This window comes from Gavia stellata, chromosome 3, assembly GCF_030936135.1.
Source record: "Gavia stellata isolate bGavSte3 chromosome 3, bGavSte3.hap2, whole genome shotgun sequence".
Taxonomy (NCBI): Eukaryota; Metazoa; Chordata; class Aves; order Gaviiformes; family Gaviidae; genus Gavia; species Gavia stellata.
This window is the reverse complement of record NC_082596.1, coordinates 54,683,775-54,699,101: the sequence shown is the minus strand read 5'-3', so window position 1 is coordinate 54,699,101 and position 15,327 is coordinate 54,683,775. Positions and strand designations below refer to the sequence as shown.

At 41.6% G+C, this 15,327-nt stretch overlaps 1 protein-coding gene across 4 annotated transcripts in view; it reads left to right on the top strand.

The window, feature by feature from the left end:
• The window catches only part of DLGAP1 (DLG associated protein 1), a 145,653-nt gene that overhangs the window by 38,965 nt on the left and 91,361 nt on the right, over nt 1–15,327 (top strand). For 2 of the 4 annotated variants that reach the window (XM_059836084.1, XM_059836086.1), the window contains exons 3-5: nt 6,342–6,519; nt 9,012–9,252; nt 13,518–13,550. In XM_059836084.1, coding sequence (XP_059692067.1) covers nt 6,342–6,519; nt 9,012–9,252; nt 13,518–13,550 — 452 coding nt within the window. The remainder of the gene's footprint in view (nt 1–6,341; nt 6,520–9,011; nt 9,253–13,517; nt 13,551–15,327) is intronic. The other 2 variants (XM_059836085.1, XM_059836087.1) reach the window with 1 other exon arrangement.

Below are 15,327 nucleotides of genomic sequence, written 5' to 3'. Positions count from 1 at the left end.
GAGTTTTAAAAGAGGCTGGGCTTTTTAGAAGCATTTGCTACTAAAAAATGTTGATCCAGTTCCTGCTGCCCTCTATCAAAGAAACAGAAGCTCTCTGGCAGGATACCATGTGCTTACTCAAAAAACCCACAATAGCTGGAGATAGACATGTTAGAGAGCTGAATGACACCAAACTGTGTGGACTTCTGGATTTATTTTTTTTTAATTGCTTTCCTCTGTAGCCCTACCAGAATCTGTAAAATCAGGCAGAGAGACAAATACACCGTACTGCAATTTCTGCCTCTTCTCACCCTGTGACAAACCCTGTGACACTGGCATGTCCCATGCGGCTTTGTGGTATGTGTTGGCTGGTCCATGCAGTGAGGACGATTTGTAGTCCCATCAGTGGAATCTTTTATAATGCAAAAGAAAGCAGATGACAGTTTTGTGCTGATAACATTGAATTGCTCTTCAGCAGATGAGCTTTTTCTGATTGTCTCCAAGTTTTAGATTTTTCTTTCTCACAATTGGCTCTTCAGCAACACACTATGGACTTGAAGAGAGGTTTGTTTTTTTTTTTTTAGCTTCAAGGTAGGAAATCCCCATGAGGAGGTTCACTTGATTTATAAACAAAAACAGAAAAGGGATCTTCAAAACCCAGAAAAATCCCTGGTGAGGGGGAAGAATGCTCAAAACTGTTTATGTGCTGCCCTTGTCTCTGTCGGTAGCATGACAGATTTGTGCTTGCTGCACTGAAAAAACAGCAGAACATAGGTGCCAACATGATCAAATTACCCCAGCCTGGTGACCTGTATCATGACTGGGATCAGACAGATGCACTTGAATGACTTTGTTCTGTACATGTTCCTCCCTGATGTCCTTCAGTGTTTGCCCTGTGTCAGGCTACGCTGGTTTATTCTACCTTCTAGAAACACTAAAATGCAAATAAAATTAAGCACAGAAATGTACGGTGGATGTGCCCACCAGCCACACCAGAGGTGGGGTGTTCAGCCTAGGATAATCAAGCCCCAGGGAGCTAAGCTGTCCATTGCAGGCTACAAAAATGAGAGCTGGGATATTTAGCAATAATGGTGGTTTTGAGGTTTATTTTTTCTTGGTTTTGGGTTGTGTGTTGTTGGGGGCTTTCTGTTTGTTTGAAGGCAAATTTTAGCACACTCCTCTGCTGGCTTACAAAAGTATTCAGGACATGTTTCTGGACTTTCACTTTATTCTGCTTTGTCATTTTCTTTTGGCATAGCACAGTACCCATCTGGCACGACACTGTGCTTTGTGCTATGAATCTGAATGCTGAACTTGCAGAAGACAATACAGTCTTAGGACTATTTTTCATTGTAATGTTTTTTTATATTGCATCTGGCCTAAAGGGGAAAGAAAGCAGCCATCATCAGTCTTGTCTCTCCCTTTTTTCATTCAGAAATGAAATGTAATAGATGGAAGTGTTTTTCATAAAACGCACATATACAACAGAGTGCATTGTGCTTTCCTAAATTAAAAGGAAATATTTGGAACTAAACTTGCCTGTTCTTGTAAATCCCTGTTGTCTACTTTCTCTTTGGCATTTGAAAGCCATTTTGAAGGCAAAGGAACTCTTCCAGGAATATATTCAAAGCTATTTCACTTCTAATCTGCTAACACTGTGTTTTAAACCCTTTACTATAGATTTGAATGAACTAAATTATGGCCAGCATATACAAGTCAGAAATGACAAGGCAGTATGTAAAGATAGTGTATAGCTTTCCTTCCCTCTTCATTCATCCTGGACCATCATCTGAGTCAGGCACCAGACTAAGACTATTTCCCACCTCTGTCTCAGACTTCCCTGTACAAACCAGAGCAAATCAGCTAAGCCTAGCTCCTCCCATGCTTACCTATGCTGACCAACTCCTTACTCTGCAAATAGTCAATTAAGCAAATTAGGGACCAAAATGTGTTACCATCTGAATTAAGACTGTGTAAATACAAACACATCTGTAACAGTTGGTTGAAAGTATTTATTAACATGCATGTTGCAACAGTGGTAAGGGTGATTAGGTGTGTGCATTTTAAATCTTTTTATTTCTATATTTGAACGAAAACAGGAGACTCAGCCTCAGTAGGCCTGAACAGTACAGAGCAGAAACCAAAGGGCAGTACGCAAAGGTAGCTTAAAGATTTCCTTTACACACCTACATGATCTTCTGTTTTAGATGCTTCACTAAAATGTGTTTTCTGCTTAAATGAACACTCTCCTGCCTCTCAGAGCCCCTCACGGGCTTTCAGTAGCATTTTGCCCTCACAGGCAGGGTACCTCAATCTTCCACGGTGTGGCTCAGAGGTACTTGCCTTCCTTTACCCAGGGGAGCCTTTATTTCTCCACTGGGACTCGGCAGACTCCATTTCCACACAGCTCAGCACAGGTCTGGCTCCTTTCCTGCTCAATCCCCTCGGGACACCTGCAACGGCAGCCAGCGGAGTGGCAGAAACCCAAAGCCCTCATCTTCTCCTGGTGTCTTTTGCTGTTGTTCTTGGGAACCATGTCTAGTAGTGCTACTCCACCTGCCCCATGCGCTATCGGCATGTTGCCGTTGCGGCTGTGTTCTGAGGTGAGGCACTGGGCAAGGGCAGCAGCATGGGGAAAAAGGACGGTTCTTCCAGTGTGAGGACCTGCCACCTACGAATGCAGCATGTTACCTTAGGGGACAGCCCAGCCCCAAAGCACACCTGGCTCCCCATGCCCACTGCCAGCTCCCCGAATGCTGCTTCAACCAACGTTATCACATCATGTATCCACAAAGGACTAGAAGCCTCCCAGGCAAAATCTCTCTTTTACCATAGCAGTAAGGATGAGCTATTTACAAGCCCCTCTAAAAGGGCTCTGGCACCGAGTTCAGGACTACCCTTCAGCGCTTGTCCCATGTCACACTGGAAGACACTGCAGCACAGAAATGATGCAGCATGTTTGAGGAGCTCGTTCGAGATCTTTAATAATTCACATCCTCCTTCTGCCAATTAATATATCCAATGCAGTGAGTGGAGCTAACAGACCATTTTGTGTTGGCCAAAGAGCTGTCCCAACGTCTCAGTCCCTTGCCTGTCATACTTAGTTGTGGAAATTATGGTGGTACAAACAGAAGTTTAGGTAATGCAGGATAAGTAGAAGATGGAGTTGAACCCTTGGGAAGAAAAGAGTATTTTCATTTACAGGTTACTGGTAATAGTAACTCTGAGAAAATAAATTAGACATTCAGACCTTCCCCTGTCATACATAGCCAGATTTATGTTTTCAAAATTTCCAGTGGCATTTCAGCTGTTCATTAGACTGTACTGTAGAATATAGTGATGATTTATTACACAGCTATAAAAGCAGTAGTAATCATTATAAATGCTAACCTTCAGATGTTTGTCTAGGCTTTAAATGCTTTTTCTTTTTTTTTTTTCCCACCACTACATCTAGTGAAACAGTGATTGTAGCAATCAGTAAGCAAGGAGCCACCTCCTCCAACAGCTGCCAATATCCTAGTCTGTTTTATACAACAGATGGGAGGTATGCGCAGACTAAGATAAGTGGCCACCTGTAAAATATGGTTCTAGGTATGTGCCAAACTGGCCAGTCATATAGTCAGGAACAAAACTAGTTAGAAAAAGAAGGCAACTGTGCTGACCATCCACATCTGAAACAACAGGAAAACATATACTCTCATGGATGGACGCCCTTGTTTCAAGCAGAGTTCGGAAAACGTTGTTGTGCAATGCTAATGCATAGAGAAAATGAATTTCTATACCTTTTGTAGTGGCTTTCCATGACACTTGGAGCATCTGATCTGAGCTGTACTCTGGCTGCCACAGCAAAATCTTGCCACTGGGGGTACCTGCCTCTTGTCATATTTGTTCCAATCTTTAAAGGGCACCTGCCTCAGCACTTGCAAATTTCTGTCTGGCAATATTTGTGTGCTGAATTTGGTGATGTGCTGCAGTCTTCTTGTGAGCTCAGCTAATCAGTGAACAGCGACAGCCCCAGGTGATGCATTTGACTAACTGGCAGCTAATCAAGCATATTTGAATTTTGCATGTCACATATTGGCAGCAAACTGTTCACAACATATTCATAAAATACATTTTGAATTAATTTAAGAGATGCTTTTCAGGCAATGCTCATCAGTTTACAGATCTGCAGCGTGGTGAAGTAGCTCGCATGCATCTGAAAAATTGCCTGTTGAATTATTCATTCTGTTTTATCTTTTTTAATTTTTTATTTCTTCACATTTTATCAAATAACAGACAAGAATTTTTTTTCTAAGAGTTCCATGGTTAGTGTTAGTTATCAAAATGTTGTAGCTAACTGCTAGTAATAGTCATTTTTTCATCTTTTTCTCTTCCTTTTTTTGAGTTTGGAACACCACTAATTACGATGTCTAAAAAGCTTTTTACTTTTGTCATATGGAATCAAATGGTGTAAGGAGTCAAAGCATATGAATATGGCTGCTGTGAGTATTGCACCGTACGCACAGTGAAAACAGCAAGCAAAGGCTTTATCTTCATCTTGTGACAGGAATATTGAGTAATTAGCATAAGTTTACATATTCCTATTAGGCACGTAATTAGCAGCCAGAGAATACGGTGTTGTAGAGATGACCTAGATTTTATTACGGTATTGTACCATTCAGAAACAGACCCAGTTTCTGAACTACTTAGGTGTGTGATTACACAATGGAATTGTCCTCCTAAAATACGTTGACAATTAGCAGAATGCCATTGGGAAATTGCTCATACTAATTACCACTGTTAGCTACTTGAATACAAAATTTCTGCAAATGCTTGAGGAATTAGACATAAAATGGATTCTCTTCTTTTAGGTCAGCTGTGTTTGTATTTCTAAAGACTAGGGGACCAAGATTAAGCCTGTAATTAGGTTACAGGTTTTTCTTTCATATACCTGCAAACATCCATGTGAGATTTACATTTAAAAATGGAAAAATTAATTAATATTTTAATTTGTTTACTTTGTAATACTTGGAGAATATTAAAGATATTCCAATAAAATATTGAAGAATCACCCTTTCAATACTTTATCCATTGATTAATTGTTTAAAAAGAAATATCCCAAAAATGAATTGTATTGCATGAGGCATGACATGGATCACTTTTTGTGACTCACATCTTTATAGGATGCCTCAGATTGTGAAGACAACACTTAGTCGGCAGTTTCAGAGGATAAAACATCTCACAGGTGGAAGATTAGGGGACTGGAACATCTTTCTTATGAGGAAAGGCTGAGGTACTTGGGTCTTTTTAGTCTGGAGAAGAGAAGACTGAGGGGGGACCTTATTAATGCTTAGAAATACTGAAGGGGTGGGTGCCAGGAGGACGGGGCCAGTCTTTTTTCAGCGGTGCCCAGCGACAGGACGAGAGGTAACGGGCACAAACTTGGTCATAGGAAGTTCCATTTAAACATGAGGAGGAACTTCTTTACTTTGAGGGTGGCAGAGCACTGGAACAAGCTGCCCAGAGAGGTTGTGGAGTCTCCTTCTCTGGAGATACTCAAAACTCACCTGGACGCATTCCTGTGCAACCTGCTCTAGGTGAACCTGCTCTGGCGGGGGGGTTGGACTAGATGATCTCCAGAGGTCCCTTCCAACCCCTGTCACTCTGTGATTCTGTGATTCCGTGTGATTGTAGCTACACATTATAACCTTTGCTAGTGGATTCTAAGCACATATGGCAGGAGTACTGCAGTTTATGCACATAACCTATGGGGGTTTTTTTGTTTGTTTCTGACTGCTTGTGCAGCTCATCTGTCACTGGTATTGGAAAGTTCTGTTACCATTTCAGAAATACAGCTGCATTTTTTAAACTTCTAATTTGACATCAAGTCATGTAAAGCTACTTCTCTAGCCTACATTTTCTCAACTTTCAGCTTAAGCCAGGAATAAAATAAAATTTAAAGCATATCAAACTTTACCAGGTGCCTCAAGTTCTTGGAATGATTTCCCAGGTTAAGAAGTACTATGAGTGCATTTGCATGTTGTGTATGATCTGCCTGCTCTATTTGCCCATACACCCTTGAAAGCTCCATGAGAAGCAGCCCCGTTACACAGGTACATACGTGGGTGTCAGAGTCACAGCACCAGCAGGTCCGATCAGCACCAGATGTTTGCAGAGGAACAGCCCTTTAGAGGACTAGAGCCCCCATAGTTCCTACAAACTGCATTTCAAGAAGTGGATGTTCAGGTGATGTGTTTAGGATCATGCAGCCAATCTTACTCTTGGGCCTCTCCTTTCTTCACCTGGTGAGGCCATTTAGATTTGATGAAATATCTATTTTCTTCTTTTTTTCTCTTTTTCTTTTTTCCCAAACCTCCCAGGATATCCAGTGAACACTCGCCAAAGCTTCAGATCCGGAGCCACAGTTACCTGAGGGCAGTCAGCGAAGTCTCCATCAACAGGAGCCTGGACAGCCTGGACCCCGCAGGGCTGCTGACGTCCCCCAAGTTCCGCTCCCGCAACGAGAGCTACATGAGAGCCATGAGCACCATCAGCCAGGTGGGTGACACACACCCGCAGCAGCCTGGAGAGCAGCCACCATGCTGGATGCCAGCCAAGCCCTTACAATAGAAGAAACTTGATTTTGCTTTAAGTGGAATCAGGCTGTTGCGCACCACACATTTTCAAAATATTTTTAAGAAAATAGAAATATTTTCTCACAATCTTGTTTTTGGGCGGGTAACATCTGATAATGCCATAACCTGCCCTTTGCAAATGGATGAGTGGCACAACATGCAATTCGTTTGAAGGAGCAGTCTAATTTTTTACTTTTCTTTTCCAAAAGCAGATGCTCATCAACAGTGTCTTTAAACAGAGTTTTCTTAAGGATCTTGTGCTTAGTACCTGAAATCAAGATTTTTGGAATGCCTCCAAAAAAAACCCACATTCACATGCTGAGTGAAATGCTAAAGGAAAATTAAGTCCATAGTATTTTGTATTTCACAATTTTATTAGTATTTTATTAGAATTTTTCAAGCTTTCTTTATGCTATTGTATACATTCTTAACCCCGCACACCTCTGAACTTTTCACCTATATAGTACCAATGTCACAGTACATATATTAAGTGCAAAGGTATTATTGTCCTGAAATTCTGTAAGATCTCTTCATTCTCATTCTAAAGTAGAAAAAAAAAAAAAAAAGGCTGCTGTGACACATTCCATGTATGAGTTTTAGCATCATAAAACAGGCTGTCCTTGCACACAACATGCTTGTACAGTTGAATTGGTCAGGGACAGATCTGAAAGAAATGCAGAAGTGCCAGTACTCCACAGGGCAGTGTGTCAGTAGCTCATCTGCTAAATTCTGTAGCTCCTCGGTAGATTTTTGGCTTATTTGCTTAAGTGCATCATTTGGATAAAACATTTGGACAAAAGAATTTTCTTACACTAGTCCAGAAGTGCAGCAGGGCAGTATTTGTGATGCCAGATACTGGCCCCTTATTATTAGCATGTCAAGTCATTGCAATGTCAAAAAAAGCACGTGACATCATCGATGCCAGGACTTCAGCTGTGGCCGTAACAAATATATGTGCCATTCAGAATGGAGCTGTACTTTGAATTTCTGCCATATTCTATGTTTGGGCATTGCAACCTCAGAGTATTCACCAGTGTATTTTATAGTGAGGCACTTTGCATAGGGTATGGGCTGATGCTCTAGAAAGAGGGTCAGGCCGTATCTAGGAGGAAACAGCACTGAAATTCAGGTCTCATAGGTAACTATAAGAACATTAGGTTAGGTTACTTATTTAGCTGGACATCTAACACTTATACAAAGCTGTCTGCCAAAGAGTGAGTGTTATTTGCCAATATGAAGAAGTTGGTTTTTTTTTAAAAAAGCATTAATTCAGAGATATTTATTTGGGGATATGGTTATTCTCCATCATTGTAGGATTATTCTTTATGAGGTACTATCCACTACTCTTCCATGCTCTTTTAAGCAGTTTCCCTTTGAAAAAATATGTTCTACTCTTTGAGATTTCCCTTTTCATTTATGTGTACAGATACTCAGCATAATGTTTTCCTTGGTAAAATTCATCCTGGAAAAGAATTTCTAATGTTTTTTTTCCACCACCCTAACACAGTCTTATCTGCTCTTGCAATCTTGGCCTTTTGCACATTTGAAAACTAATGAAATCCTCAAGTCATGGTTTCCATGTGCATGTTTTCTACAGTGATAAATATTGTGCTTTAATGCCAAGCTCAGGGCTCTGTTCTCAGTTTAGAAACATGAGCATCCATTACTAATGACGGCGAGGTAAATGGTTTCCAGGTTTGTAAGACTTGCAGCAAGACCACATGCTTTTGAATGTTCTTTAACCTGCATGAGTGCAAGTCTTTGTCACCACCTAGTGTCTGCTCCACAAAGGGTCTAAGGATTCCCTTGCATCTTTCACGCTCAGCCGAAAGAGTCGGCCCAGAGATGTAGTTATACAAACATTTTTCCCCTGCAGCAAAGCTGTTTCCCTTATCAGCCTCCCCTTCCCAACTGTTTGTTACCACTTCTACCCTCGAGCTTCCCAACCCCTCAGGTTTACCACTGTGATTGCTTGTGGGTTGCATTGACTGTGTACTGGGGTTAAGCTGACCTTTTTTTTTTCCCTCACCCCCCCAAGGAAAGAGTGATATTTATTTTTCAATGTAATGGTCATAGTGGCCAGAAGTTCAACCTCTGCTGTGGGCCCAGGGTGAGATGAACCAGACGCTGCTCTGAGGACTCCCAGCTTCCCACCAGTCCCAACAGGAACCAAGAGCCTAAACTCTGCTGAATCTCTGCCTAAAGCCTCTGTCTCCCCTTTTTGTACATTGTTTTTTTCCCCTAACAATTGTTGCTTTGTGAAATGGGACGTGTTTATGTACCATTCACCTGTCCTTCATGTGTGAAGGGATATTCTAGTAGATGCTGGCCATTGTGCCACCGTAGCTTGTGAGTGTTTGACCCGGGTAGGCTGATGTATGGGATGTTCTAAACCTGCCCGGTCTTTGCCTGCAGGTGAGTGAAATGGAGGTGAACGGTCAGTTCGAATCCGTCTGCGAGTCCGTGTTCAGTGAACTCGAGTCTCAGGCAGTGGAGGCACTGGATCTGCCCATGCCAGGCTGCTTCCGCATGAGGAGCCACAGCTACGTCAGGGCCATTGAGAAGGGCTGCTCCCAGGATGACGAGTGCATATCGCTGCGGTCTTCATCTCCCCCACGTACAACCACCACAGTGAGGACCATCCAGAGCAGTACTGGTGAGTAACAAAAAGGGAAATCCAGAGAGGTGGCCAAAAGGGAAGGTACCTTTCTGTGCAGCTCCATCAGATCAACAATGAGCTCTTCTCTGTCAGCCACCGAGCCCGTAAGAGAGTTTGTGTTTCACCTGGGAGCTGGACAGACTAATCAGCTTAAAACTACGCACAGATCAAGGCTGATGCACTTGTGGTGCCTCCTATGTCCAAGCTAGTTTATTCTGGGCTAAAAGCACATAGAAGGGAAGTCCAAGGTCACATCTCCCCTCGGTCTCCTTGGTTAGCAGCTATGCTGGCTCTTACCAGCAGAGGAGGGTCCCTCTGCTGAGTTCTTCTACAAAGATGAGGTGATCTTTGTCTTTTCTAAAAGTTACAAGTTCTTGGATGTGTTGTTTTATAACTCAGAGAGACTGTTACAGCTCTTTAGACCCTATTTCACAGGTGGGAATGAAGAAGGGAAGAAGAGATCTGCAGGTCAAAACATGCATGTTCACATCCCACTGTTATTCCTTTTGCAGTTCAAACTATTCAAGCCTTGCAAGAGAGAGAGAAGTTTCGGTCTAAATGTGAGACTTAAAAACCTTCCTTTTAATGTTTGACGTTGCTTTTCTTTTGGAAATAACCATGATGAATTCCAGATTCTGTCACCAAAATTAGTGCTTAAGAGGAAGAAAAAGCAAGTCAGAAACCGAAATCCAAGTCTGCCTTTCTCATTCAGGAAAGCAAGAGGCAGGAACCATTACGTATGTGTGCCCTTCCCTGTGGGAGGATGAGAGAGGCCGTCTTTCTTTTGAGTTCTCTGTGTCCATTCCACTGCTTTACACAAGCTTCATTTACTATTCATGTATTACTCATATTCATGACTAATATTGACTATTATAAGTATTTCACTGTACCTACTATGTCTTTTCCTGGTTCTTTAATTTCTGTTTTCTGTACTTTAAACTTCTGCCCTTTTGTGTGTTATCTCACAGGTGCAGTTGTTTATACCTTGTAAGTTCCTTATCTCTCACTCCAGTATTTTTAAAGCCGCTTGTCAATTGGTTTATGTCATCAAAGGACACTTTCAATCCTTTTACTAAAAATGTTTGGTTTAATTTCTGAAAGTAACAAGTTTAAGTACTGTTGGAAATACATTGGCAGTACATCACAAACATCAAAGCATTTTTAACAAATGTTGCAGAGCCGTTGTCATCTAAATCACTAACCCTTTAGAAATAGTATTCACACGACAACATTTCTGCTATGAAAGTAGCTCTTGTGTGCACACGGGGTTTGCACCACACCACAAAGACAAGATTTACATAAGGTATGTGTTACTTCATTGTACAGTATTAGCTTGTGTTGAATGTATTCTGAGGCAAAAGCTGAAGGATGGGAGTTTTCAGGGATTTTTCAGTGTGCATTTGCCTTTATTAGATCACCTTGGATATCCCAGAGTAGTTTTTCAGTTTTTTGAGAATGGCTTTGTTGACACTTTTCCCTTATAAAAATAACTGTAATCATTAATCCAGAAAAGAACAACTATTTTTTAATTACCTTTATCTAAGAGGTTGTTTCTGTCACTCACTGTGTTTGGGGATGATGGTGTACATATGTATCTGCCAAAAACACTGGAAAACCTGAAAGAGGAAAATCATTATTGTAAATTGTCTGTTGTTTATGCTCCTTTTTTGAAGTACAACCACAAAGAGAGGCCTGGTATCTTCTCTGGGTAGCTGGCTTTATTAAAAAATCATATGAGCAAAGCTATTTTATTAAAAAATGTAATCCAGTCAGTCTGTCTTGGGTTACTGCTTCTGTAGTCAGCCCCTTAAAATGCAGAGAGAGGTATGATTTTCAGCCTGCTCTTTGGACAGCTATAGAAGCATTTAAAGACTGCTGTAGGTATCCATTTTCTGCTGTGGGAATTTTACTGAGTTATCTTTCTCATTTTTTAATTCTTGGGTTCCCAAGGGCGCATCCCTTGAACTGGTAGCATTTCAGACAACTTGTCTCTTTTGCTACCTGACTTACATGCCACTATCTGTTTAATGGGGATTAGAATCACAGAATCATTTAGGTTGGAAAAGACCTGTAAGATCATCAAGTCCAACCATCAACGCAACACCACCATGCCCACTAAACCATGTCACTAAGCACCTCATCCACACGTCTTTTAAATACCTCCAGGGATGGTGACTCCACCACCTCCCTGGGCAGCCCGTTCCAATGTCTGACAACCCTTACAGTGAAGAAGTTTTTCCTAATATCCAATCTAAAACTCCCCTGGCACAACTTGGGGCCATTTCCTCTTGTCCTGTCACTCGTCACTTGGGAGAAGAGACCAGCACCCACCTCTCTACAACCCTCTTTCAGGTAATTGTAGAGAGCGGTAAGGTCTCCTCTCAGCCTCCTCTCCTCCAGACTGAATTAACAGAGCTGAATTAATTCCATCCAAAAGCATCTATATTGACTACCTTGCTGTTGCTTGTGGCTGGCTCACAGAAGAGAAATAACATGAAAGGTGTCATTGATGATTTCTATTAATATCTGCTTCAATAAAATGGGAAATGGCACAACAGCTAGGCAGATGTGAAGAAAGGAGAACGGTATCTCAAATTTATCTCTACTGAGGTGATGTTTCAAATGCTTTTGTGGGAGACATAAGGGCAGTTATGATCTAAACTACAGATTTAATATCTCCAAATGAGAGACCTGTCCTCCTGCCCCAAAACACTTCTGCCTGCTCAAGCAAGCAAGGCTCCTTTCATCAACATTAGTAATTCCCTCAGGGACCTGGCTTCTAGTGCACTAATGTGCATTCACTAATGCACAAAGCTGTGGTCATACACTGATATCGGGAATTTCTTTGACTGCTGAAAGCCCAGGAAAATGCCAACTTGATGATTATGGAAAAGACAAGAAAGCTGCCTGTCCACTGAATTCAAAATTATTCCTCCAGATAATGACCTACAGCTTTCCAGGGCATTTGGATAAAAATATTAAGCAAGTACTGTGGACAAAAATCACACTTACCTCTGCCGGTTAGCCTATGCTATGGTGGTTGTAGCCTCAGGTTTTCATTTCCTTTGCCATGTAGTGTTGGAGGTTTAGTTCTAAAATTAGGAATACATCTCTACTGGTGTAGCAGTTCAGTTCCTGAGGATGTACTTGATCTAACTGTAAATCCAGTGCTAACGCGCTAGCTGTGGCATGGAGCTCAGCTGCAGGTGACTGCCCAACTGGTGGCCTCTGCAGCCTGCACTGGTCTTAGTGGTGTCACGGTAATGCTGCAGGGTGGCTGCGTCTGGCTGAAACCGAGCCCAAGTGTGAAAATGGGGCTGTAGGGACAAACCTGCTGTCATCAACGGGGATGAAATGTTACACTGTCAGTGGGGAAAAATATCCTAACCTCACCAAAGTGAAGTTTCTGCATGTATCTGGGAGATGAGTACTTTGTTCAGGAGGCAGTCTTGTATGTGAAATGAATTTTTATCCTTGTTTTTAAATGAAGGATTTTGAAATGAAGAAGATCCACTTTATATGGAAATAGAGACATTTGGGAAATGAGTGCCACGTTATAACTTCATCATGCCTTGAAAGTTAAGCAGTTGAAAAGGCCCATTCACCCTCTTATTTGCTCTCTCAGCGTCGGTCAGACCCGCGGAGGCAGCTGCACCCTGCACCAGCCGGGGCCCATCCCTGGGAGCGGGGCTGTGCGGGCTGGGAGCTACAGCAGCTCTGAAGTGCTGGCATATGTTATACACCATAGCCTGCACTAAAAATTACCACCCATGTCATTTGGTCTCTTCAGAGGAATTTAATGAGGTGTGAGTTATTAAGTAATTTGATCCCAGGTTATTTGCAGATGCAACCATTGTAGCTGAAGCTCTTCAGCCAACAGATTCGGTCACTAAATAGGTAACCTTTTAACAATTTAACAGTCTGTAAATCATTTCAATGAGCTTAAACAATACAGTAATTAAGAAGCAAAGAAATTTTAAAGCAGTCTAAAGAACATCTTTCGCCCATGTTTCTTGTGTCTGTGTTTCTAAACGCTGCCTGTCCAGCCATGCAGGTTCCTTTGCTGCAAACAAATCTTGTGACATTGTGAGGGCTTAGGCATTAGCACATGTGGATACAAATATATAATTGAGATTGGATATCTTTAATTTGAAAATGACGTTTCTGTAATGAAGCTGGAGCAGTAACATCAGCAAAAACTCTGCTCTAGATCGCAGGAAGTATTTTCTCAGTGTCTGACCTCTGTACAGTCAGGTAAACAGGAATATCAAAGTTATCTGCAGCAATGCCATCTGGTGATTCTCAGTAATATGACACTTCTGCTTAAAAGCAAAACAAACAAAAATCCCAAGGAAATCACGCTGTGTAGCCAGCAGGTTAGAGAAGGACTGAGAGTTATCACACTATATGTTAATTATGGTGCTTCAGCTGAGCAAGCTGTTTTCCGTCCATCCGTTGGAACATCTGACCAAGAGGGGTCAGGTATTTTGTGGAAAATAGGGGCTGCCTAGCCAATTAAAAAAAAAAAATGCAAACAACTTTAAAAATAGACTTGTGCCAGGCAGAATTCAAAAATAAAATCAAATCCTGTGGAGAAGGAAGCTGTAACTGACTGTATGCCAGCTGTGTCCAAGCTCTTTTGGACTCCTCAGAGCTGTCCTTTCAGAGACTGTTCTGTGCAAAAAGAAACAAGGAATTAGGATTTCAAGTTTGATTTCCAGTTGAAGCTAGGATTGGTTTCTGGATCTGTACCAAAATTAAGATATTTCCACAGAAGGTCTGAAGAAATATAACTAAGTTAAGGCCTTCATGCAGATGTTGAACCTTAAAATAGATTTGAAGAGTGTAGAAAACTGTTTGACAAAGAATTTACATGGTTCATTACCTCTGTTTCCTTGAGTAATCCTGAAATGCAGCCTGCCTTTGGATCTCCTATCAAAATGCTTAAACCAGCACTTTAAAATGTTTTCCTTCACTAATGAGGAGCTGACCTTGGAGGAGAACACTGTTTCCAATTTCAGAGGCATCTGACTGTAGCTAGAGCAAGTTTCATGTTGTCTATCCCAGAAGTCAGCTTTATGAATGTTGAGCTCTACATCACACCAAAAAACCCACATGTTTATGAAGCCAGTGGAAGTTTTTAACGAGAGAAACTCAGAACAGAGCTCTTGCTGGAACATTTCTAACTGACTTAAAGCATGGTGCAAGGCACTCATGGAAATTGCTCTGACAGTAGGTGCCTGAGAAGGAGCAAGACTGAGCCATGAGAAAGAGTCAGCCATGGAGAGGCTACCCAAACATTTGGCAGGTTGCACCAGGTCAGTTCACATGGGGTGTAGTTTTATGCCAATCGAGAACCGGAATTGAAATAAGTTTTATAAATTCCGTTTTACCTTTTGGATGTAAAGTCTGTATGTCCTGAAGACACATGGAACTTTGTGGCCTGAAAGACAGGGATTACTGGAATAAATGTTACACAGGCCCCTCCCTACTTTAAGAATACTTGGTAGTTACAGCTGGTTCGCAATTTAAGTGATGTCAGGTAGTGGAATGCATTACATCATTTTTTTGTCATCCTCCCTGGTTCTGCCCCTTTTCTCTGTGTGATTATGAATATTGAATTTAAACTGTTTGGTCCTATCTGAGACACAGCCCAGATCTGGAGAGAGACAACCTGTGGCATTCACCCTGGAGCCTGGTGATTTTTGTTTCTTTATGACAAGTCCACTTTCCCTCACAGCACTTCAGGAAAGTGTTCAGTCCTTGCAATTTCAGGTAAGACTCAAGGTGATTTGCTGAGCATAAGGGCACAGCAAAAGCTCAGAACTTCCGAAAGGGAAGGGGGAAGAGAAGGACTTTGTTTTGTAGGGTATGGCCTATTTATTTTTTCTACCTCTGAAAATGTAAAGCTTAGAGGAGTTAAAAGTCGTCTCCAAAGTTGTAAATGTGTTTCAAATGCAGGAAATGAAAGACTTGTAACACCCTTTGGTATTCAATCTTTGCTTACTATTCTTATTCTTCATTTGCTTGATATGCTTCTAAACTTTTGGGCTAAGGTTCTTAGTGAGGTAG